This window comes from Urocitellus parryii, chromosome 11 (genome assembly GCF_045843805.1).
Source record: "Urocitellus parryii isolate mUroPar1 chromosome 11, mUroPar1.hap1, whole genome shotgun sequence".
Taxonomy (NCBI): Eukaryota; Metazoa; Chordata; class Mammalia; order Rodentia; family Sciuridae; genus Urocitellus; species Urocitellus parryii.
The window spans coordinates 2005319-2026720 of NC_135541.1; the positions used below are offsets into that span (position 1 = coordinate 2005319).

Here is a 21402-nt window from a genome sequence, read left to right on the forward strand (position 1 = left end):
CACAAACAGCCTCGGGAAGCAGCGGTAGAGGGTCACTGAGCACGGATGGAGGCATTTCTTAGGAAATGTTTTATTAGAGATGGCCAGGCAAGGATGGTATTGGCCAAGCTTCCTATGAACACTCCAAACCTCATGGTACTCGGCTGCATCCACTGCAGCCTGGGGAGTCAAGGCAGCTTGAACCGGGGCTGAGCCACCCAGAGACAGGGTGGCCTTCTGCCACAGCTATCCAAAGGGTACTCTCAACTGTCCATGGCCCTGCCTGAAGCGTGGGCAGGGTCCTGCCTGGGGAAGCTCTCCTGGGCCTCCTAGTAGGACAGAACCCTTGCTAAGCACAACCCAGCAGCCTTGATGGCCCGACAGCGACTCATGAGACCACATACAGGGCCACTGACACAGGCGTGACACAGGCCCCAAGGGAAAGCTATGGTCTGCAAGCCCACTGTAGCCAGCCTGGCCACTGGATTAGCCTGAGCCTGGTGGACTGGCCAGCTGGGCTGGAGCTGCAAGGCAGCCAGCTCATGCCTCTAAGCTCTGGAGCCACCTACCTTTGTTAGGAACCCACCTGGAGGGACCTTGGGCTTCCTGCAAATCCTCCAAAAAAATCACCAGTCTCCTCCGTGAGAGAAAAACTGTCCCCTAAGTCAAAGGCTACCAAAAGAAGTATCATCAAATAAGATGCTGATGTGTCAGGTGCTGCTCCTCAGCCAGAACCGAGCAGTGAGGCCACAGGACCTCTGGACCAAGCACTCTGGCTCCAGGGAGGGTGTGCATGTGCCAGGCAATAAACCCACACACGAAACAGCCTTCACAACGGAACCCACCTGAAGGCCCGTCACGGGAACCACTCATCCGACGCTAGAACTTTATGATGCCTTCTCTGGTCACTGCCCATGCCCTTTAGCAGGCCAGGGACCACTGACAGCTTATGAACAGAGCTGTCCTATCTGCCCACCCATGCCCCACATTCCTCTAGGGCTAGGTATGACAGCTGTCCATAGCTGTGGTGCTGATGCGCCAACGATGACCAGCCACCATTCACCCCACCCTTCCCGTCCCAGCTGTGCAGAGCCCACAGACCTGGGGCTGCTGATCCTGAAGGTCTGGTACAATTCATAGCCGTCAGGCGCCCCACCAGCCAACACTGAGAAAAAACACTGCTTGTTCTAAACTTGTGTTTAAAAAACTTTTTTTCCTTTAAATAAAAAGTCATGTAAGCTGGAAAACATGATGTTCTGGCACTACTGGCCCAAAATGACTTAGAAAGACTACATCATAGAAAAATAACTGCAGTTCAGTTAAACACATGTTGACCAGCTGTCCAACTGACTTTGGCATACTCACACCAATCCCAGGGTCTCAGTGGGCCTGCATGATTTGGAACATGCTGAATAGCTACTTCTGGTATTTGAACAATTCCATGAAAACCTGCAACATCAGTTTAGTGTTGTGAAGACAACACAGCCATCACTTTACAACAGAATCACTGGATAAAGCAAACAAAGACACACCTAACAACACGGAGGTGGGAACATACTGAATAACTTAGCGTCACTCACAAACCCCGTAAAACCAGGTGCACGTGATGGATGGCCTGCTGGCCTGAGCCCAGTTTGGCCTGTCAGCGAAGGACAGTAACATGGGGAGGAGCTGCAGCCAGGTCAGCCTTGGACGGGTACACCACTTTCAAGTTCCCCTCCAGGTCCACCACGCGGACCTGCTCCACCACCAGGGGGGACTGTCCATCCTTCCCAGCACCAGGATTCACTTGAGGATCCGAGAGTTGTCCAGAAACTGCATCGGCTTCCGTATCAGAGAGTGATCCTTCCTCTTTATTTTCTGAAGTGTATTTGTTCATTTCTGCCATTTTCTGAAAAGGAAAAAGATCTTTCTAACCAAGTGATGAGAGGTGGCCCAGGCCGCTGGACCCCTGCAGGCTGTTGTGCAAGGATGGACAGTGACGCTCCTGAGGCTGGGCAGGGCTCACTTACCAGAATGAGGGTGTCCATGACATCTTTGCAAATCTGCAGACTAGTGGCACTGGTCACTTCCAAGAACAGATCACTAGTCGTCTTCTTAATCTTAAAAGGTCAGATTCCAGAAAAGAACAGAGTTATCCAGAGCAGACGCCAGCGAACGCCACGGCATTGAGGAGAGAGCTGTGGAGCAGAGTGGCCCTGAACCACGCCCCGGCCTCCCTCCGCCAAGGCAGCCCGCAGCTCCAGGGAGGGAGGGCCTGTGCCTGGTGGTCTGCATCTCTACAGGGTTCCGGAGCTGCCGGGAAGACACCCACATCCCGGGGTGCCGTCCTACCTTTGTCTTCTCACTGTTCGTTATTGGTGGGAAAGAAATCACATCTCCGTCTGCGTCCATGAGACAAGGGTAATTCTCCTTCCCGTCCAGTAAGTGAAGGTACCTGCATGGGAAGGAAGACATATTGCAGGCACCTAAAAGCTAAACTGGCCACATGCCCTGATCCCAGTGACTCGGGAGGCTGAGGCAGGAGGACAGCCTGGGCAACTGAGGGAGGCCCCGTCTCAAAACAAAATAAACAGGGCTGTGTGCGTCAGGTGCGGAGCTTGCCTAGTACAGGCGAGGCCCTGGGTTCCACACCTAGCACCACTGTAAAGTGCAAACAGGCTAAACTGGATTAAACTGGAAAGTCATCTAGACGTACCAAACACCACTAACGCACAAGTTCTGCCGGCTCCAGACGGCCGCGCACGCAGGCGTAGCCAATGCCCCACACCTGTGTTTGCCAACAGACCCCCAGTGGTGCCCGAGGCTGGCAATTTACATCCTGTCCTGTCCCAGGGGCCACCCTGCTTCTGTCAAGTGACACAAAGCATCCACACCCGACACCTGCCAACTCCCCCTGGAGCAGGCGCCACTTCCCACGACGGGCCTGGGTCCACGCAGGTGAGGTGGCCTCACATCTCTTTCTGAGGGAAGTCTGGGGACACTGATTTTCTGTTCTACACCTTTGAGAAAACTCAAGTTCTGGCGGCTTTCAGAACCTGCTGAGGAATAAGCTGACCAAGTGGTGGCCAGAAATGCCCACGGAGCTGGCAGACCCACCGGTGCAGCCCCGAGACGCTCTGCCTCTTCTTCTGCTTCCGCTGCTCCTCAGCCTCCAGCTGCAGCTGCCGCACCAGCTCCTTGGCCTTGGCTTCCTTCCGCCCCAAGGGGACAATCTGTCGGGGAGAAACCCAGAGGCAGTTCGGACAACAGCCCACTGCATTTACGCATCAGCAATCCTCCACCCTCCCCTGCTGACCTCCAGAGAGCTGCCCAGCTGCCTGAGTGGAAATCACGCTGACCAGGAAGGAGCCTGCCTGCCAAGCCCCACATGGTCACTGTGAGGACCTGTGTGCAACGGTCTCTCTAGCCACCCCACTGGGACCCGAGTGCCTGACGCTCAGATTCCTCTGAAGCTGGGCTTCTCCTCTAACCCAGCTAAAGCACAACTGTTCCAAGTACGCAGGGCCTCAGAAGGCCAACAGAGAGGTGGCACTTGGCAGCCAGAGGGAGCTAGGTCAGACACACAGCCCGGGCAGGAGGCCCTCCACCTACTGAGGACACAGGTGCAATGCACAAAACTAAACAGACCAGGACGGCACCTTGAATTGACAACTCACACTCAAGTTGGCCCACGGTGGCACTTTTGGGTAAAAGTGAACAAAGGAAGGAGACCTCTTAGAGTCCCGCCCCCCCAGGAGTCTGGACAGCTCTGCAGCTGCTCCAAGAGTGGTCGCAGCAGGCATGCTCCCCACTCCACTCTGCACATGCTGACCACTATGGAATGCCTGGCTTCAAGCCGTGAGCACCACATCATGTGGAAGGACACCAAGGAGAACCTGGAGACACAGACTGAGTGGGCAGTGAAGGCACCTTGAGGTCCTGGGGTGGCTGAGTGGCATACAGCAAGGGTCCCCGCAGGGCACGCAGGTCATGGGTGGCAATGGTGGCTGCCGTCCTCTTCCCACAGAGGTCTTCGTGGAGTCTGGTCTGCAACATGACAATGAGACTGTAGGCCTCAGAGGCCCCGGCACCCCAGGTGTCCACATGCCCTGACCAGCCCAGGCCCCACGCCTGTCTGTGCCTCACCTGCTGAGCGTTTCTTGGGGAGCAGGGACAGCAGAGCTGCCTCATCTGCTCCTGGGGGCCTTGTTTCTTTCTCTAATTCTAGAACATGCATCTGAAGAACCCACCTTGAACTAAAACTTGTGGCTGAAAACCAGAAGCAAGCCAACAAGGAAAACTGCCCAGAAGCCTCCCTTGGGCAAGGATGGGCTCTTATTTTGAAAGCTGGGCAGACTCACAGTGAAACACCACCCAGGAAACAGGGCAGGCCGGCACCCGAGCACCTTCCATGAACTCCATGTGCGACTCGGGTGGAGTCCCAAGACCCACTGTCTTCAGCCAGCAGCCTGAACGAACTGCAAGGCTGAGTCCCGGAGCAACGCAGAGGCCAGCCACACGCCTGTCCAGCTGTTCAGTGGCCCTGGGATGTCCTCCCACACCCACCCCATGTATTGAGCCAGTGCCCCCACCTGGGAGGTCAGGAAGCGCTTGAGTGCGTTTCCGGGTCGCAGGTCCATGCCCCGCACGACAGCCCCCACGATGTATGGCCGCACGTCCCTGACCTCGGGGCTCACTCTGACCGTCAGGGGCGAGGGGTTTTCAGAGACATGGAGGACCCTGAGCAGCAGCCTGGCGGCATCAGCGGCTTCCTCCTCCCCCTCGCCACTCTCCCGCCTCTGCTTCCGCTCCCTCCTCTTCTTCCCGCCGTCTTCCTTCTCAGCACCCTCTGCCCTGCCCTTGCCCCGGCCGCAGCCCCGGCCGCCAACACGCAGGTACTCCAGGATGGACTTGGTCTGGCAGCCGCTGACCATCTTCTCCAGGCGCTTGTCTCGAAGCTTGTTCCCTCGGAAGTTGACCTCCTTGAGTTTGGGGCAGTCGGCCAGCTCGGCAGGGATCTCGCTTAGCTGGTTGTTGGAGAGGTCCAGGGTCTGCCAAGAGAAAGACCGCACACTGGCCAAGCTGGAGAGGACCTGTGCACAGGCTCTCACGACGGGCACCTGGGTCAGCGAGAAAGACCCAGCAATGACCGCCCCACCCCCGCAACCTGCAAGGACAGCACCAATCCACGGTGCTTCTCCAGCAGGGAGTGGCCGGCAGGACAGCACCTCTGAGAACTCGTCCTACTTCACTAAGGTTGTGACAACTGCTCCAGGCTCCATCATTAAGTGGCAGGAAAAGGGAACAGGAAGCGGGACCTGGCTGGGGATGTACCCTGCTTCAGGAACAAACCAGTAATTCTTCCCAGAGAAAGTTCCCCTCAGGGAGCTATTTTTTTTTTTTTAAAGGGCAACAACAAATGTGGTGAACCCTGACCGCCTCTCCCCCTCAGTGTGGCTCACTGTGTGGCCACCATGCCCACTACTCTGTGCCTCCTGTGGGAGGGAGGACTGAAGCGATGGAGGACCCAGGAAAGGTGTGGGTCCTGACACCCTGAACGAGCGCCAGCCCCCTGCCACCTTCATGGCTTGTCCTCGGCACTGGAGTGGGCACAGGAGGACCTGTGTGTAGAGCCTCTCCCTCCACTGTGGCAGGTGGTGAAGAGGCCCGCCCTGCCCTGTGCTGCTTCCTGACAAGTACTGGCCTAGCAGTGGTCCTGGAGGGCCTTTTTTGCTCTCGGATGCTAGAACCTAAGCCTTAGCATGCGGTGTCCCTTGGAGCAACTGGTGTGCCACCAAGGCCCCAACTAGGCAGCCCCAGAACGGTCAATGAGCTGGATTAGCGTATCTAATATAACTGTCACTACAGGTGTCCCTTGTCCCAAATGCATGGAACCAGAAGTGTTTAGGATGTCGGATTCTTTCAGGTTTTGGAGCCTCTGCTCGGATGTAATGAGATCTCTTATTTAAATACAAAACCCACTGAAGTTTCACATGCACCTTCTACAGGTGGCCCACAGGGGACATGGGCAGCTTGTGCCTGTTCTGACAGCAGCCCATCTGGGGTATGGGGCTTCCCACTCGATCCTGGACCCCAAGATTAGATGCTTGACCTTCACCTTGTGCCCCAGGTTTCTTCCATTCTGCAGGGAGGCCTGGGTGGGGCACCTACCCTGGCAGCCATTTCCACTGGAGGCAGGGCCCCTCAAGTGTCACTAATAGTACCACTAGCAGGCAGCATGGAAGCTGGCCCTGGTTCTGAGCAGGGTTCTAAGGCTCACAGCCCCTGCCTTCCCCACTCCAGCACTAGGAGCTGGGGCTGGTCTAAAGCAGGATGGGGCCAGCCCAGGAGCCTCTGTGCCTTGGCAAGGGGTTTGATGGACAGCTTGCAGTAGTCTGTCTGTATACAGCCTGCTAGGCACATGCTGAACATGGAGGCTTCTGGCTGTTCAAAGGGTCTTTGGTGGAAGCACCAGAGAACTCCAGAAGAATAAAACCTCGTCACTCCACAAAATCCCAGCTGAACGCAAGCTTCCTCTTCCACTGATGAAAGACAAGTGACTTAAAACCTAGAAAGAGCAGCAGAGGAGCAATGCAAGCTCAGCAGTGCAGGGCTCAGTGCCAGCAGCCGGCTGAGGGCTCCCCAGGAAGGACTAAGTACCTACACACTGGGGCAGTGGGGTCTTCCAGAGACAACCACTACTGCACAGAGCACATCTGGGCAGGAAGCAGGGGCCTGGATGGTAGCCCAGGATCTACCGGAAGGCCCTATGGAGAGAGAGCGAGAGGGAGACAGCAGCAGCCTGGAGTCCTGAGGGGGCAAAGGCCCAGATGCTGAGAGCCACAGTTAGAAACTGTGGGGCTGCTGAGGAGGGCACAGCTAGTTCCACTCCCAAACTGCGTCTGTCCCAGCTCTGGGCACTAAGAAGACAACCTCGTGATGGCAACAGAGGCACGGGCTTCAAGAGTGGGCACCACTGGAAGCAGGGGCCTCTGGACCCTTGGAGGGTAACGCAGACAGTGGGAAGCTGCGTTGGAGTGCAGGTCTCCAGATGCCTGACTGGACCTGCTACAGCGCCCAGGGCGGGCTCCTCCTGCAGAACACAGCCTGGCCCCGACAGCCACAATGGGCAAGGGATCCCAACTAGGTCTACTCTCCAGGTCCCAAGTGAGCCCTGTCATCTCTGGCAGCAACTGAGAAAACCAGAAAACAGACCTCATGCCCCAAATTGAAGTTCTCTGTACTAAACTGTGGGAGGAGGAGTCCTTGTGTGAGCTCCAGTGAGACTGGTCCTGGGCAGGAGAGATCCCCAGGGGAGGGGGGGGGGCCCTGTGCTGACGGAGCGCTGACCTGTCTGCTCCAGTAGCCCCGGCTGGTGGCACCACATGCCTGGGTGGTAGCCACTTTAGAAGCAGGCGGGCAGAAATGAAATGCCCCATTCCACAACTTTGGCACTGAACCCACGGGGTCACAAAACCTGGGAGGAAGAGGACGAAGGCCACCCCAGGTTCTCTCGGGTCTCTCCCAGGAAATCGAACTAAATGGGTCCAAGGCCAGGGAGACGAAGCCAGGCCCATCAGCAGGCAGCTACCGGAGGAGGTAAAGCCCAGAAGGGGGCAGCCAGCTCCTTGGCTTCCTTGTCTCAGCAGCTGGGGTGGGGAAGAGGGTCAGGGTCTTCCTGTTGCCTGAGCCCATGCACTTGTACCCTCCCCCATCTAGGAAAGGTGTGGACAAGTTGCAGCCTCTGTTCTGCTACTCTGCTCACTAATTAAGTGGGACTCCCGCTGTTCTGTTCTGGGTTGGGCTTTCCTTATGGCAGGATGCTAGTTCTGCTGAGCCTTAAGGCCCAGCCTGCAGCCAGCTGAACACAACCATCTGCAGGCCCCTGTGACTGTCACAGGCAGTCACTGACTGTGCCCACAGCCTGAGGCTCTGCATGGGGAGGCACACCTGGCTCCACAGCCTTCCAGGAGCCACACAGGCCTCTCAGCCTGCAGGTAGAGCAGACAGTACAAGTGTGCAGTGTCAAAACTCAGCAGCAGAGGAACACGATAGCTCCAGAGGATCAGGATACCTCAGGAGCTTTTCAGGAACGCCAGCAAGGCCAGGTGGTTCTGCTAAGTGCCTGCCTGTCTCCTCACCCCCCACTGCATGCACAGATGCACCTGTACACAAGCATGTCTGCAAGACGAGTGCCCCGTTCAGCAGTGGCGTTCCCTGCAAGTTCAGTCGCTAAACAGTATACACCTTTCATTAAGAAACGGTCCCATAAACTCAAGGTTGAGAAGCAGGAGGAAGAAAAAATGCAGGACTGCTTTGCTCAGGACGAACGAAAAGGGAAGATGCAGAAAAAAACCCAGAATGGAGTTAGCTGTGGCTCTGGACGCCTATGGCACTCAACAGACTTAATGGACACTTGTGGGCTGGGCAGTGTGCTGGGGCTGGGGAGCTACCCAGAGCTGTTTGCTTCAGGCAAGCCCTTGGGCTTTCAGAGAAACCTGACCCAACGCCTCAACCTCAGAAGGAAGTGGCTGGGGTCCTGTGAGACACCGTGTGCAGCGTGATGCCTATGATGCTAACTACAGTTCTTTCAGATGCTTGTGCCTCGACTGATGTCCCCCACTCCTTTGGGGCTCAGTAGGTTCACAAATACGAGGGTTCACAAATACGAGAAACTCGGACACGGGTTCCTCTCTTCACCTGCTCCCGACCTGAAGGAGAAGCCAAGTCTGCTAACACTCGAAACGCCCCGCGGAGACCCCCGGAGAGCCCCGGAGAGCCTGGGTCCCTGCGGGCGGCGGCCTCCGGGCTCCCTCCCGCTCCGCGGCCCCCGCTGACCTTGAGCGAGGCCAGGTGCGCGATGTCGGGGCTGAGCTCTCGCAGGCAATTGTCTGCGGCCGCCAACTCGCTGAGCAGGGGCAGCGCGCCGGGGCTGAAGAGCGCGGCGGGGAAGGCGTCCAGGCAGTTGCCGGTGAGGTTGAGGCTCTGCAGGCGCGGGGCGCAGCGCGCCAGGTCGGCGGGCAGCTCGCGCAGCCGGTTGCCGCTGAGGTTGAGGCTCTGCAGCTGCGGCAGCCCCGGCGGCTCCGCGGGGCCCAGGCCCTGGCCCGGCGGCAGCGCCTCCAGCGCGTTGCCCGACAGGTCGAGCACGCGCAGCGCTAGCAGCGGGCCCAGCTCAGGGCTCAGGCCGGGCCCCAGCGCGTTGCGCCGCAGCACGAGGCTGTGCAGCTGCGGCAGGCCCTGCGCCAGGCCCGGCCCCGGCGCGCGCAGGCTGCCACAGCCGCTCACCTCCAGGTAGTGCAGCAGCGGCAGCGTGAAGAGCCGTGGCGGCAGCCGCCCGCCCGCCGCCCGCACCCGCTCCTCCAGCCCCGGGCCCGTCAGCAGCAGCTCGCGCCGCCGCTCACGCTCCGCAAGCTCCAGCTCCGGCCAGGGCTCGGACACAGCCGCCGCCGCCATCGCGCCGCCGCCTGCCGCCGCGCGCGCCGGGGCTTCCGGGGCGCAGCGCGCCACTTCCGGCCAATGCCGGAAGAGGTCATAGAGAGCCCGTCCGATGGCTAGAGAGTGGCGGTGCGTGCCACAGAGAAAGGGCCCCAACGTGTAGGTAGGTAGGCCGATTGATGGTGGGGAGGAGAAGGTAAGTGACAGCAGGACGGTGACAAGCACTGAGAGCTGAGCCTCGGGAGTTCTACCCTGGAGCTGCACCCCAGCCCGTTTTGGGTTTTATTTTGAGACAGGACCAGGCTGGCCTCGAGCCTGTGGTCCTGTGCCGCAGCCTCCCAGTCGCCGGGACTGCAGCACCAGGGGAGTGTCTAGAGGACGTGGGTTCTCTCCAGGGCGTAGGAGGGCCCCAGCTCCACTCTAGGGCCAGAAACTGAGGCCGAGTCAGCCGTGTGAGCGGGTCAGAAGCTCCGAGGTCTCTCAAGGTCCAGACAGCCTCCCAAGTTCCTCTGCACACGCTCAGACCAGGGAGTCCCTCTGAAGGGGCGTGGAGGCAGCAGAGGCTTCAGATTTACCCAGGGTGGGCCCTGCCGCCCGGCTGTGCAGTGTGAGTGTTGGAACCCAGCTCCCAGGGCTGTCACTAAGGACCATACTCCTGGCCGTGGGTTCTGGAATGGTTGCAATGAGGCCAGGCTAAGGGCTCATGGGACAACTTCTGGGACTTGCCCCATCCCTGCAGCAGCAGCTCACAGGGTCCCTAAACCCTGTCTGACCATCCTAACACAGCTTGGACCTCCCCAGCTTTCCAAATGAGGATTCTGGCCAAGGTTCCACTCTTGCTGGGGAGCAGGAGCTAAGTGACAGTGGGGGCAGGTAGAGACTACAGGGGACGAGCCAGTGCTCAATGCTGTCATGAATGATGAGGGGATGGGATCATTTCAGAACAAATCTCATCTTCAAGAACCAACAGGCAACGACATAATGGAGAACACCTAATTCGAAGCGTGCGCTGTGAAGGCACGTGGGTAGGTGTGAGCCCTGTGTATGTGCTGGAGCCTCAGACCCCAGGCCGCTATCTTGGGCAGCAAGTGGTGCCTTTTCCAGACACCTTCCCACCTCGCACTCTACAAAGCACACGCAGCATTAGCCAAAGTCAGCTCCAAATTTTGAAGCAATACATTTGAACTTAAGTTTTAAGTTCACCTGTACCTGTGTAAAGAACAAAGCTGCACATACAAGACTTTAACATGGGAATAATTATAAAATCACTTATATAATATATAATCAACTCACTACGAAAGCTGACAAACCGAGAAACCACTCTGCACCATGTGGAGAAAACGCTGCATATGATCTTATTTGAAGATCAAATAACCTTGTTGGTTGGTAGAAAAGGCGGAAGACACAGGGACCACGCGGTGCAACCTCCCCTGGGCGCAGCTGGAGGACACAGGACATTCTGAGCCTAGTTAGTGGACACACTGAGCATTCTGGGGTTTTCCCACAGGAGGGAGCTGGTCAACAATTCAGTCTATGTAGCTACAAGTCTTCTAGCTTCTCCAGCACAAGCCCATTGGACGACTGGTCCAGCAGCTGGACCCCAATTGCCTCCCTCCTCTGTGGTTTCCAACCTGCCACCCTCAGTTTCAGGCTGAGCTACATGTGTGATTAATAATGTCAAAGTTATTTACAGAGTGCTTTTCAATTATAATCTTGAAATAAAAGTGACAAAACACTTGGTGATCTTTTTATTAATATACTCAAGGTGAATTAACCCTTAAGCCCTAATAACAAAAAATATATTATTTATTTTATAATTCTGGTACCTGAAATAAAGACAAATAGAAAACTGTTAAAACATTAAAAAGTTGCAAATTTTCATTAAAAGTATTTACATTTCTATTGTGAAATTTATAGGTACAATTTAAAATTTTTAAATTATATTAATATCCTGAAATAGAAAATAATAAATACAATTAAATATCCAGAACCTATTCATAAATGAAAATTCAATTATTAATTAGTATTCTGAATTTAGATATTTATTTATGAATGGCTGAGGGATCTTGTGGTTCCATTTATATTTTCTCCCTTTATTCCTGGTCCCTGGATAGTGTGTAACTGTGAAAACTTCAGTGGCCACTCCTCACTGCTAGGATCATTTCAGCAAAGCACATGATTCTTCTGTCACCAGCAAAAGAGCAGAGGAGGAGCCTAATTTTGTTGATCAATCACTAAAAATGAAGTATTTTTACAAATATCTTCTTTAAGTTAGAGCAGAAAACATTACATGTATCTTTCTGAAGTTTTGTTCAAAGAGAAAAGAATAATTCCTTGGTTAACTTTTCTCATTTTACTTAAAGGAGTGTCTCACCTGTACTGGGGGGGGGGGGGCGGCAGTTAGAAACCAAGGCCGCCATGTTGGAAGTGAAGGAGCATGTTGGACGTCCTGGCATCCATGCTGTGCCGTGTCCCACACCTGAAAGATGTCTAATAGGTAGGCCTTGTTCTCACCCAGTACTCCGAGACAACCCTAATGGAGGTACTAATTTGGGAACTGAAGTGATTAATGGTTATTAACACACCCAGGAGTCGGGGCTCATGAGGCTGTTGGTTACCATACCTTTTGTGGTTTCACATGGTTGGGAATTAAAAACACTCATACACTAATCGCACCATACTCATTTCCTCAGTCCAAACACTCCTAAGTGGCATTCTGAAAGCCTGCTGTGTGGCCTCAGGGAGCAAGCACAACCCTGGCCACTGGTGGACTGGGCACCTGGGTGCAGAGACAGCATCATGAGGTGAGGATGTTCTGGGGCTTTTCCGGCAGGTTCCAGATGGTCCTGGGCCTCTCCACGCAGCTGTGGGAAATAGCAGGTCTAACAAGGAAGCCGAGGCCTCCTGTGGGGAGGGTGGAGGAGCTGTGTCATCTCCTGAGCAGCGCTTTGGTGTGAACTGCTGGAAACAGGTGGACTTGTGGTCCCAGGTACAGTATGGCAAGGAAGGATGGAGGACAGACCTGGCCGAGGGGCTGGGCCTGCGGAGTACGTGGGATGCTTCTGGTGGGTCAGCAGACGTGGAAGATGCTGCAGGCAGAAACAAAACAGGTTTGGAGACGGGCGTCCTGTGGCCAGGTGAGTGCAGGGTCACTGGGAAGTCACTCCACACTCCTTCCTCAGGACACTGCCAGTGCAGAGCAGCTGCAGCCCCAGGCAAAGGCATGACCAGCCTGCGGCAGGAAGCAAGCCAGGAGCAGGGCACGTGCTGACGGGGTCACTTCAGGATCTGCTTTCCAGGTTTTCTTCTTAACCATTTCTTCCTGTCACAGTGGACACAGTCCTGCAGACACTGGCCTTGCTTCCCTGTGACTACTTGGGCTGAGTGGAGACTGATGGGCTTGAGGAAAGGCACAGTCAGATGCTTGTTCTGAACTCTGCCCCCCCAGGGCCATTGGGCACTGCTCGTGCCCTGTACAGTCTGCCATTTGCGACGAGGACTCATGAGCCAAAGGCTTCGGTGACTTTTCCAGGCAGCAAGGAGGAATATGCTCCGTGTGCTGATCCTCCCCGAGCAGTGGCTTCTGGCCCATGTGTCTCTGTCCTAATAGAAATCAGGACTGGAGCTCAGCACGCAGGGCGGCGGGGCCCCGACGGTGGGGCTCTTTGGTCAGATTCACATACATCACTTGTAGGACAGCAGAGAGCTGGCACAGGAGAGGCCTACGGCAGCAGGGACAGAGACAGGGCTGGTGCGTCCACAAGAGTTTTAGGAGAAATGGTTTGGGAACACTTGCCCAGTCCCTGGTGGACAGGGCACGGAAGGTCCCGTGTCACCGCTTTGTGTGTGTCCTGCTGGAGCTTTTGCTCAGGCCTCCCTTTGGGGTGGGGATCTTGCTTCCAGACTTGGCTCCTGAGCTGCCTGACTTGGTCCCTGCGAGGCCTCTTCCTGTGGCATAGACACACACGACATGGGACTACATTAGGATGGTGACTCATGCCCATGGTGGCAGTGTGAATGGCAGGAGGAACCCACCCTGAGCAGCTGGGCCTGAGAGGCCAGGGACCATGTCTCCCAGCCTGGAGGTGTCAGCACAGTGGACAGAGGTGGAGTTATGGTGTCTCCTGAAGACAAGAGAGGTGAGCTGTCAGGCCGAGCGCCTCACCCTAACCAGGGCATTACCCACGCAGGGGACACCTGGGTGGTAACTGGAGGCTGGAGGAGGTGGGTCACTGGGGGTGGGTTTTGCCCCTCTTGAACTGAGCTCAGTCTGTCTCCCAAGCTGCCATGTCCTGGGTTGCCTTCCTCCACCACAGGATGGCTGCTTGCCTCAGGCCCAGAGCAGTGGAGTCGGCCATCTCTGGACTGAGACCTCAAACTGTGAGCCCCAAATAAACTTTTCCTTCTCTAAAATTGTCCCCGTCAGATTTTTTGGTCACAGAAGTAAAAAAAGCTGACCACAACAAGTGCAGCGTGCGGAGCTGTGCAAGGCCACAGGTGCAGGTGCTCAGGTGGCAGCAGGAGAGGACAGGACAGTCTCAGGGGTGCAGAACAGGGCCAGTTACCCGACCGTCATTCTAAGAACACAGTCCTCGGCACGCAGCAGGTGGCTGTGCACTGAGGCAAGCCTCCTGGCTGAGGGCCTGGGCCCTGTCCACCTATCTGTAAGAACTGGACGGGGATGACCTCTGCTCGAGCGCCTCAGCGTGGAGCCAGCACAGACCTGCTGCCGCAGATACCACCCCGTCCCTACGCGGCACGCCTGAGGTAAGCGTGCAGAAGTCTCCAGCATGGCAGGTGGCTAATAAACCAGACGGTGGGTGGCTCTGCAGGGTCTACCTCTTTGTTCCTAAATCCTTCAGGCAGTCACACAGGCAGTGCTGAGGAGCAGCATGGCACCCAGGAGGGCCTGGCCTTGTGGATCAGTTCTCTGGGACCCGGGAGAAGCAGCCACAGTGGGCGGAGAGGGGCTGTGGCATGATTGACTTGCTCCTCATTAGGGAACCGGTACACAGCCAGGGACACTGATCAAAACGGCCCCAAGGCCTGCATGAACCTCACCTGGGAGCGCAGCCTGGGCCTTGTGCAGGATGTGTGTCTTGCGTAGGTTCCTCGTGCAGCCGGCAGGGCCCATCAGGTGCTCCTTCCATGCCTGCAGTGAGAGGAGGCAGTGGCATGCCCACCTGGCCACCAGGACGACTCACTGCTCCGTGTCGACATGGAGCTCCAGAGCTGCAGAGGCCCTGTGCCCTGCTTGTGCCCAGACCCTGGCCACCAGGGTGACTCACTGCCCCAACGACACTGAGCTCCAGAAGTTCTGTGCCCAGCCCCTGTGTGCTACCACAGGGGGAGGCCCTCGTGAGAGTGTGCACATGTGTGTGGTTGGGGGCGAGGCAGAGCACCCCCCGGGCCTGCTGGGCTGCACTCTCCTCATCTTGGCTTCTCCTTAAGCACCTCACCTGAGGCCCTAAGGAGTGTGCGCTCACACAGCCTGGACAGAGGGTGCTCTGGGCTCCCTCGGGGCCATGAGGGGTGCTGCTGGGGTACACAGAGCATGTGCCACACACACAGCCCTGCAGGAGGGCCTGGCTATCCCCAGTCTCTACCCGAGCTCCCTGCAGCACTGTGCTGTGCTCTCCGAGGTGCCCCATGTGCATTTTACATGTATTTTTGTGGTGTTGAGGATGGAAGCCAGGGTCTTGGGCATGCCAGGAAAGTGGTCTTCCACTGAGCCACACCCCTCACCCCAGACCACCATCTTAAGACACGGCCACTGGTCACGCGACCCCGTCTCAGGGCTGCATTCTGCCTTGCCCCAGCCCACTCCGTCAGACCTTGCCCTGGGCCCTCCAGGCCCACAGACCTTCCTGTGGCTAAAGTGAGGGTGCCTCCCAGGCTCACCTGGCTGGTCAGCAGCAAAGGCACATGGCTCATCCCTCCCCTGCTGGCTTGGAGGGAGGGGGCTGCATGCTAAACCTATGGGTAGGGCTACTGGGCCGAGGAGTCCTGGAGCTGGGAGAGGCCCTGGCTGACAGCTGGCAGGAGAACAGGGACACAGTTGGATGACCACAAGGAGATATTCCTGCCAGCTGCTGGAAAGTGGCTGCTTCCCTAGCCAGGCCCGCAGCCCGGCCAACAGTGAGGAGGCGGCTCAGGGAAGCCAGGGAGGTCAATCACCTGCTCCTGCTGTGGATCCTGAGGCCACGCCATGAGCACAGGCAGGCAGTGTGGGGAGAGCACTACTGGTAGGAGCCGGCAGGAGCTTCTGGCTGCCTTGCAGCCACTGCCAACCACAAGGGCGGCACTGATGCCGGTCAGGTGCTGGGGAAGAGGTGGTGAGGAAGGAGGCTACTAGCTGCCTGCTGCAGGCAGTCGCCCAGAGGGACTATGGGCGCCACAGGAGCAGGTCAGTGAGGCCGCCATCAGAATGGAGCAGCAGAGGTTCTGGGTTCAGGCAGGAGAGAGTGCTCCTCCACGTGTGAGACCCACTCACAGTAAAGACGAGAGCACACCAAGGCTAGTCCCAGGAGGGGCAGCAGGGGACAGTACAGCAGCTGCGGCCTTGCTGTGCTCTTCCTGCCACATGGATGATTATAAAGATCTGGGAGACACGAATCCTGTGTGATCATGGAACTCTAAAAGTTTACACGTTTACTGTGGGAGGCGTGATCAGCTGGAGCTAAGCCAAGTGACCTGGGACAGCGGATCCTACTTGTGTCACTTTCAGACTAGGTGTGGAACAGATCGAGTCTCCCTGAGCAGCACTGTCTCCCTGGGGGGGCGGGGGGCAGAAAACAGGGTCCATCTACCATGCCCTAATTGTGTCTCCAGGGTCACTGGGAGCGGGGCTCTCAGGATGGGCAAAGGACACAGACATAGGCAGCAAGGTGAAGAGGCCGTGGCCAGGAGAGTGAGGAGGAGACTCTTGGGTCACTGAGCAGCCTGGCAACAGGACCCACCCAGCAGCAGTGAGGAGCCTGTGTGTGGGAGCCCGGCCGGGGCACATGGCACCAGGCAGGAGAAGCACCTGGGCCGCTAGGGCTAGGCCAGAGGCCGGGAGCCCAGTGCAGAGTAGTGGGTTGGCGGAGGTAGGGTCTCCACTGCAGTGTCCCCACATGTCCAGCCCATGCTGCTGCCTGGACCTCCTTTTCTGACACCTCCTTCCAGTCCGTCTGGAAAACGCCACTGACTTGGCTAAGGGACTGAGGTGCTCCTGTGCCTTTCTCATGCAGAATACAACCTCAGGTGGTGAAAGAACAGGTGTGCTTCTGCTTAAAGAACATTCTGGCTGTGGATGGAGGAGGGGCAGAATCAGAACACTCTGCCGCCTCCGATGGAAGAGCCCGCCATGCCCACCCCAGCTCTGCACCTGATGAGCACAGAACACAGGAGGACCCGCTCAGAACATTCAGCCTACAGAGACCCCAGGGGCCGCAGGGCCTTTCCTCATCAGAGGCTGGAAGCAGAGAGAGCTGTTGACAGCAAGGTGTGCTCCATGCCCTGGGACATGGGTGCTCCACAGTGTGCCCCAGGGACACTGGGCACAAGGCCCAGTCGGCAGGTGCTATGTGAAAGCTCTGCACTAAGACACCTGTGAGGGTCTGGGATTGTGGCAGTAGAGCGCTCGCCTAGCACAGGCAGGACCCAGGTTCGATCCTCAGCACCACATAAAAAAATAAAAAATAAAGGCATTGTGTTGTGTCCATCTACACCTAAAAAAAAAAAAAGACACCTGTGGGTAAGACCGCGATGAGAGGCGGGGAGCCCGTGGGGCTGAGGGGGGACAGGCTAGGGACAGTGCTTGCAGGGCACCTGAGAGCTCTTTGTTCCCTTTTGTGTACTTTGTGAGCATTTGAAACTTGCAGGTTGGAGGAGGGAAGAGCGAGCCAGGGAGGGAGCGCACCAGGCAGGGCGGGTAGGACCCTGGCAGAGTGTGCTTGGGGACAGTATCTTTCCTGCTTTATGTGAGCTTTCTGTGGTTGAGCGACTGCTTGGTTTGAGCCATCTGCTGGGACACGGAGAGTCCAGCATCAAGACAGCAAGTGGATGGCAGGAGACAAGAACTGAGAAAGTGGGAGAGGAGAAAAGCGGGTCTCCAGGGCCGGCCTGCCCTGTCCGGCACACAGAGGTAGCACTAGCACACTGCGCAGAGCCTGGATGCCTCTGTCACCTGAGAAGGGAGACGTGGGAAGAGGTGGTGGGCATGGAAGAGTTGCCCCTCCCCACCAGCCCTCAAGTCACACTGCAGCATGGGCAGGGTGGAGAGGAGCACCTGGTCTGGGGTGAGAGGTAGGCTGCCTCACCAACTGGGCCAAGTCTTCTTCACCAATAAGCCCAGGGCCAGTGAGTTACAGACCCTGCCCGGGGGCCCCAACAGATGAAAGCAATGACCCCAAACCCCCAAACCATGTGATGCTGGAATCCCAACCAGGTGAGACTCTTCAAGTAAACTGTGGAAAAAGGTGAGGGCAGGAAGTCAGGGGAAGAGGCAGGTGAGCGGCACCCTGCTCCGACAGAGTCACCCTGGACACCTCAGCTGCGGCCAGCACCAGCACCGCCGGCAGCGGCTAAGGGTGTGCTCACCTCCATGGTGCTCACTCCCCCGGGGAACACCCCTCACCTCTTCTCCAGGTGTGAAATTCTCATGGCACAAAGGACACCGGTTGGCCAGCTTCTCTGATTTGGCAGCTGAAATGATTGAAATGGAAAAGACTGGGCGACTTGTGGCAGTGGGAGCAGGGCACAGGGACTGCCTGCTTGCCTGGCAGACACTAACCACACACAGGTCCCTGCGACACCCTGCTGCAGCTGCCCTGCGCAGGGGACACGTGGTGGCCAAGGGCACTCACGGTTGCAGACACCCTGCTGCAGATGCCCTGCCCAGGGGACACGCGGTGGCCGGGGACACTCACGGTTGCACTCCTTCGCCTTTATGTGCCTGGGCAGCTCTTCTTTCCGCACGGCCTCGCTGCAGCGGTGGCATTTGCCAAACCCGTCTTTCTGGTCACATTCTGTCAGCAGGTGCTCTGTCAGGCTGGAGATCTCCACCACCTGGACTCCGAAACACAGGGTGCTGCTAGATGCTGGTCTGTCCTGCCAGGGCCACCTGCAGAGCTGGAGCCCGTAACGCAGGACAGCTTCTCTGTCATTCCACACGAAGGCCAGCCAGAGAACCTCTGTGGTGTGTGACTCTAGTCATCTGTCACACTTGTCATGTCACCTTGGTACCACTCAAGGTTGTGCCAAGAGGCCGGCACGGGGGCTGCAGTTGAGTATGACCAGCTCCTGGGGCAGAGCAGCCCGCGGCTGAATGTGTGCCCTGGGCTGGAGGCCTGGCTCCCCAGTGTTGCTTTCTCTCTCTTTTTTTTTTGTGGTCCTGAGGGTGGACCTGGGGGTGCTCTGTGTGACCAGCGTCCACCAGGGGCAGCTGTATTCCCAGCTCCTCTGAGAAAGGGTCTCACTCAGTTGTCTGGGCTGACCTTGAACTTGTGATTCTCCCACCTCAGCCTTCTGTTCCTGGGTAGCCCCCAGTAGTTGGGGTTACAGGCGTGTGCCACCATAATGGGCAACGATTTTTTGGGGGGAGTGTACTAGAAATTGAACCCAGAACTTCAAGCAAGCCAAGCAGCACTCTGCCACTGACCTGTGCCCCAGCCCGTCCCCAGCATTTCTAAGGATGTGCACAGAGGCAGGGTCCTCCCACCCCTGACACCTTTGGCAGGAATGACTTGTGTGCCCTCTAGAACTTAGTGCTAAGGCTCCACTCACTGGGGGGGGGGGTCAGTCTGTGCTCCCAGGGGAGGGGCAACAGCTCTGAGGGCAACTCTGCCCACAAACCCCTTCCTGTGGGCCTGAGTCTCAGAGCAAAGAACACATGTCCACTGTCCACTTGGTTCTCTAAGAAAGAAGGCCTGTCACTGTAAAACCCAACTGCAGTGGATGTGCCTAGCCACACCCTCGGCCCTTTTTATATTTTATTTAGAGACAAGGTCTCACTAAGTTGCTAAGAGCCTTGCTAAGTTGCTGAGGCTGGCTTTGAACTCTCAATCCTCCTGCCTCAGCCTCCCAAGCTGCTGAGATTATAGGTCTGTACCACTGTACCACTGTACACTCGGCTGTGTTTCTCAAGTGTAAATGGTGTCACGGATCAATGACACATTGGACCCCAGCCTAAACTTACAATGAGTTGCTGTCTTCATGGTTTTCAGGGCTGGCTGATGACACTGACCATTTCTGTACTAATTGTTCACAGACAACAAGGCTCCACTGTGTTGTCCACTGCTGTCTTGGCATGACCCCTGCCCTGTGTGTGCCTTGTCCAGTCACAGGCCACTGCCACCACGACCTCCAGGCCACCCTGAGGCAGAGAGGCCCAAGCTACAAATGGCTCTTCCAGTAAAACCCCAAACAGAATTCCACCCACTAGGGGCCCCTGGAGGCTCCGTGGAGGACCTGCTGCCATGCCCTTGCCGACGCCCCGTCAAGCTTGAAGGCACCAGAGCAGCCACCACTCAAGTTCCCCGATGGCAAGTCAGAGTGACCTCTTCAGAGGGGACTGAGTGCAGGAGCCAGCAATGTGGTGGGCAGGCAGGGAGGGGACCACCACTGCAGCCACTCCCTGGACAGAGCCTCCGATGGGCCAGCAGCGCGTGACCAAGCACAGGACAGCACCTGCCTGGAGGGGAGTGATCGTGGAGGGTCTCATGTGGAGGCAGCAGCTCCCCTCCTAGAAGCCATCAGCTCCAGCAACACCATGTAGACTCCAGGCAGCGGCAACTCGGCCACCACCAGCCTGGGACCCTCTCTGGGGGAGCGCCACTCCTTTCTGTTTCAAAAATAGTTACTTTACTCTCAGGGGAGAAAAAAGGAGAGCCGCTGTGGAGGAGAAGACGTTGGAAACTTAGAGCAGGGTTCCTTAAAGAGGACAGAGGACGAGCCACAGACTGGCGAGGGGAGCTCTGCAAGCAGATGGCGGAGACCGGGAGCAGGTGCCCGGTTCCTCCACACAGCAAGGCTCAGGCTCAGGCGTGTGGACGGCCAAAGCCAGGAACAGACTGGCTGCTCAGGACAGGAGACCACAGGCCCTTCACAGAAGAGGACGCCGAGGGCCAAGGACCCAGTGGCACTGCGCTTCACACCACAGGGCACTGGCACTGGAGGCCTCCAGGTGTGCATGCAGGTGCCCCCTCCCAGGTGGCCTCTGCCTCTGGGGGCCACCAGCTGGCATGGCCACTCTGCACTACTCCGTGGCCCTGCTTGGCAGCCGAGCGCCCGTGGCCCAGCAATCCCTGCAAGGCGCATGTGCACTCAGATGCCACAGCAGAGGCTTCACAGGGGCCCCAGCTGCCTGCAGCTGGGCCACAGCTGGGTGCTCGACACCTGCCATGCACTCGAGCCTGGGCGCGGCAGAGCGGGCGCCCATCCACCTGGCACGCAGGGCAGCAAGCTGCAGGGTCCCACTCACACAAAGCCCCCAAGCCACACCAGTGGCAGGGTGGGGACCCGAGGGGCCCCCTCTCTGCAGGCCAAGGCTGCACAGGCCACCACTGCTCTTCTCAGGACTCCCCCTGAAACTACCAAGACCCGGGACAACTCCGTGATGTGGCCTCTCAAAACCTGGCATGCACGTCAGCGCGGGGCCGCCGGGGCCGGCGCCTCACCTGTCTGCAGTGGTCGCATCTGGTCAGCATGAGGCAGTGCTTCCAGTAGTGCAGGTCCAGGCCCTCTTCTGTGAAGGACTCGCTCCTCTCCCCACAGAAAATGCAGAGGCTGAGGGAACAGGAGCAGGTGGAGGCCAGGCCCTCGCCCGGGAGAAGCTCTGGACCCCTCCACCCGACGGCCTGGGCTTCCTCAGGCAGTCCTTCCACCCCTGACCTGCCATGGTCAGGGGTGAGCTCAGGCCCTAGTCGGAGGAGTGCTGGGGTCACTGACACACAGGAAGGGACTTCCCTATGTCTCCTGCATATCGGTCCTGGTCCCTGAGTGGCGAAGAGCACTTCACAGCCA

The 21402-nt window shown here is 57.4% G+C and overlaps 2 protein-coding genes across 5 annotated transcripts in view; both read right to left on the bottom strand.

Moving 5' to 3' along the window:
* Positions 1 to 65: 65 nt before the first annotated feature.
* Lrrc47 (leucine rich repeat containing 47) lies at positions 66 to 9448 on the bottom strand. The gene is made up of 7 exons (XM_026412873.2): positions 8800 to 9448; positions 4554 to 5012; positions 3892 to 4008; positions 3079 to 3194; positions 2314 to 2416; positions 1992 to 2081; positions 66 to 1870 (listed from the first exon to the last, which is right to left on the bottom strand). Exons 1-7 carry the CDS (start codon positions 9412 to 9414, stop codon positions 1622 to 1624), a joined length of 1749 nt encoding a protein of 582 aa, XP_026268658.1. The 5' UTR covers positions 9415 to 9448; the 3' UTR covers positions 66 to 1621.
* Positions 9449 to 11353: 1905 nt separating this feature from the next.
* The window catches only part of Cep104 (centrosomal protein 104), a 31454-nt gene continuing 21405 nt past the window's right edge, over positions 11354 to 21402 (bottom strand). For 2 of the 4 annotated variants that reach the window (XM_026412876.2, XM_026412877.2), the window contains exons 18-22: positions 21057 to 21165; positions 18309 to 18447; positions 18017 to 18084; positions 14458 to 14548; positions 11354 to 12485 (exon numbers count right to left, since the gene is read on the bottom strand). In XM_026412876.2, the coding sequence (XP_026268661.2) occupies positions 12046 to 12485; positions 14458 to 14548; positions 18017 to 18084; positions 18309 to 18447; positions 21057 to 21165 (847 nt within the window). In that variant the 3' untranslated portion in view covers positions 11354 to 12045. Of the gene's footprint in view, positions 13345 to 13366; positions 13521 to 14457; positions 14549 to 18016; positions 18085 to 18308; positions 18448 to 21056; positions 21166 to 21402 lie in introns of those variants that run through there. The other 2 variants (XM_026412879.2, XM_026412878.2) reach the window with 2 other exon arrangements.

Coding starts and splice junctions, on each gene's coding strand:
- Lrrc47 (XM_026412873.2), bottom strand. CDS start 9,414: ATGGCGGCGGCGGCTGTGTCCGAGCCCTGGCCGGAGCTGGAGCTTGCG. Junction 2,417..3,078: donor AGCGTCTCGGGGCTGCACCG/GTGGGTCTGCCA, acceptor CTTCCCATGCAG/GTACCTTCACTTACTGGACG. Junction 1,871..1,991: donor TCATGGACACCCTCATTCTG/GTAAGTGAGCCC, acceptor TTTCCTTTTCAG/AAAATGGCAGAAATGAACAA.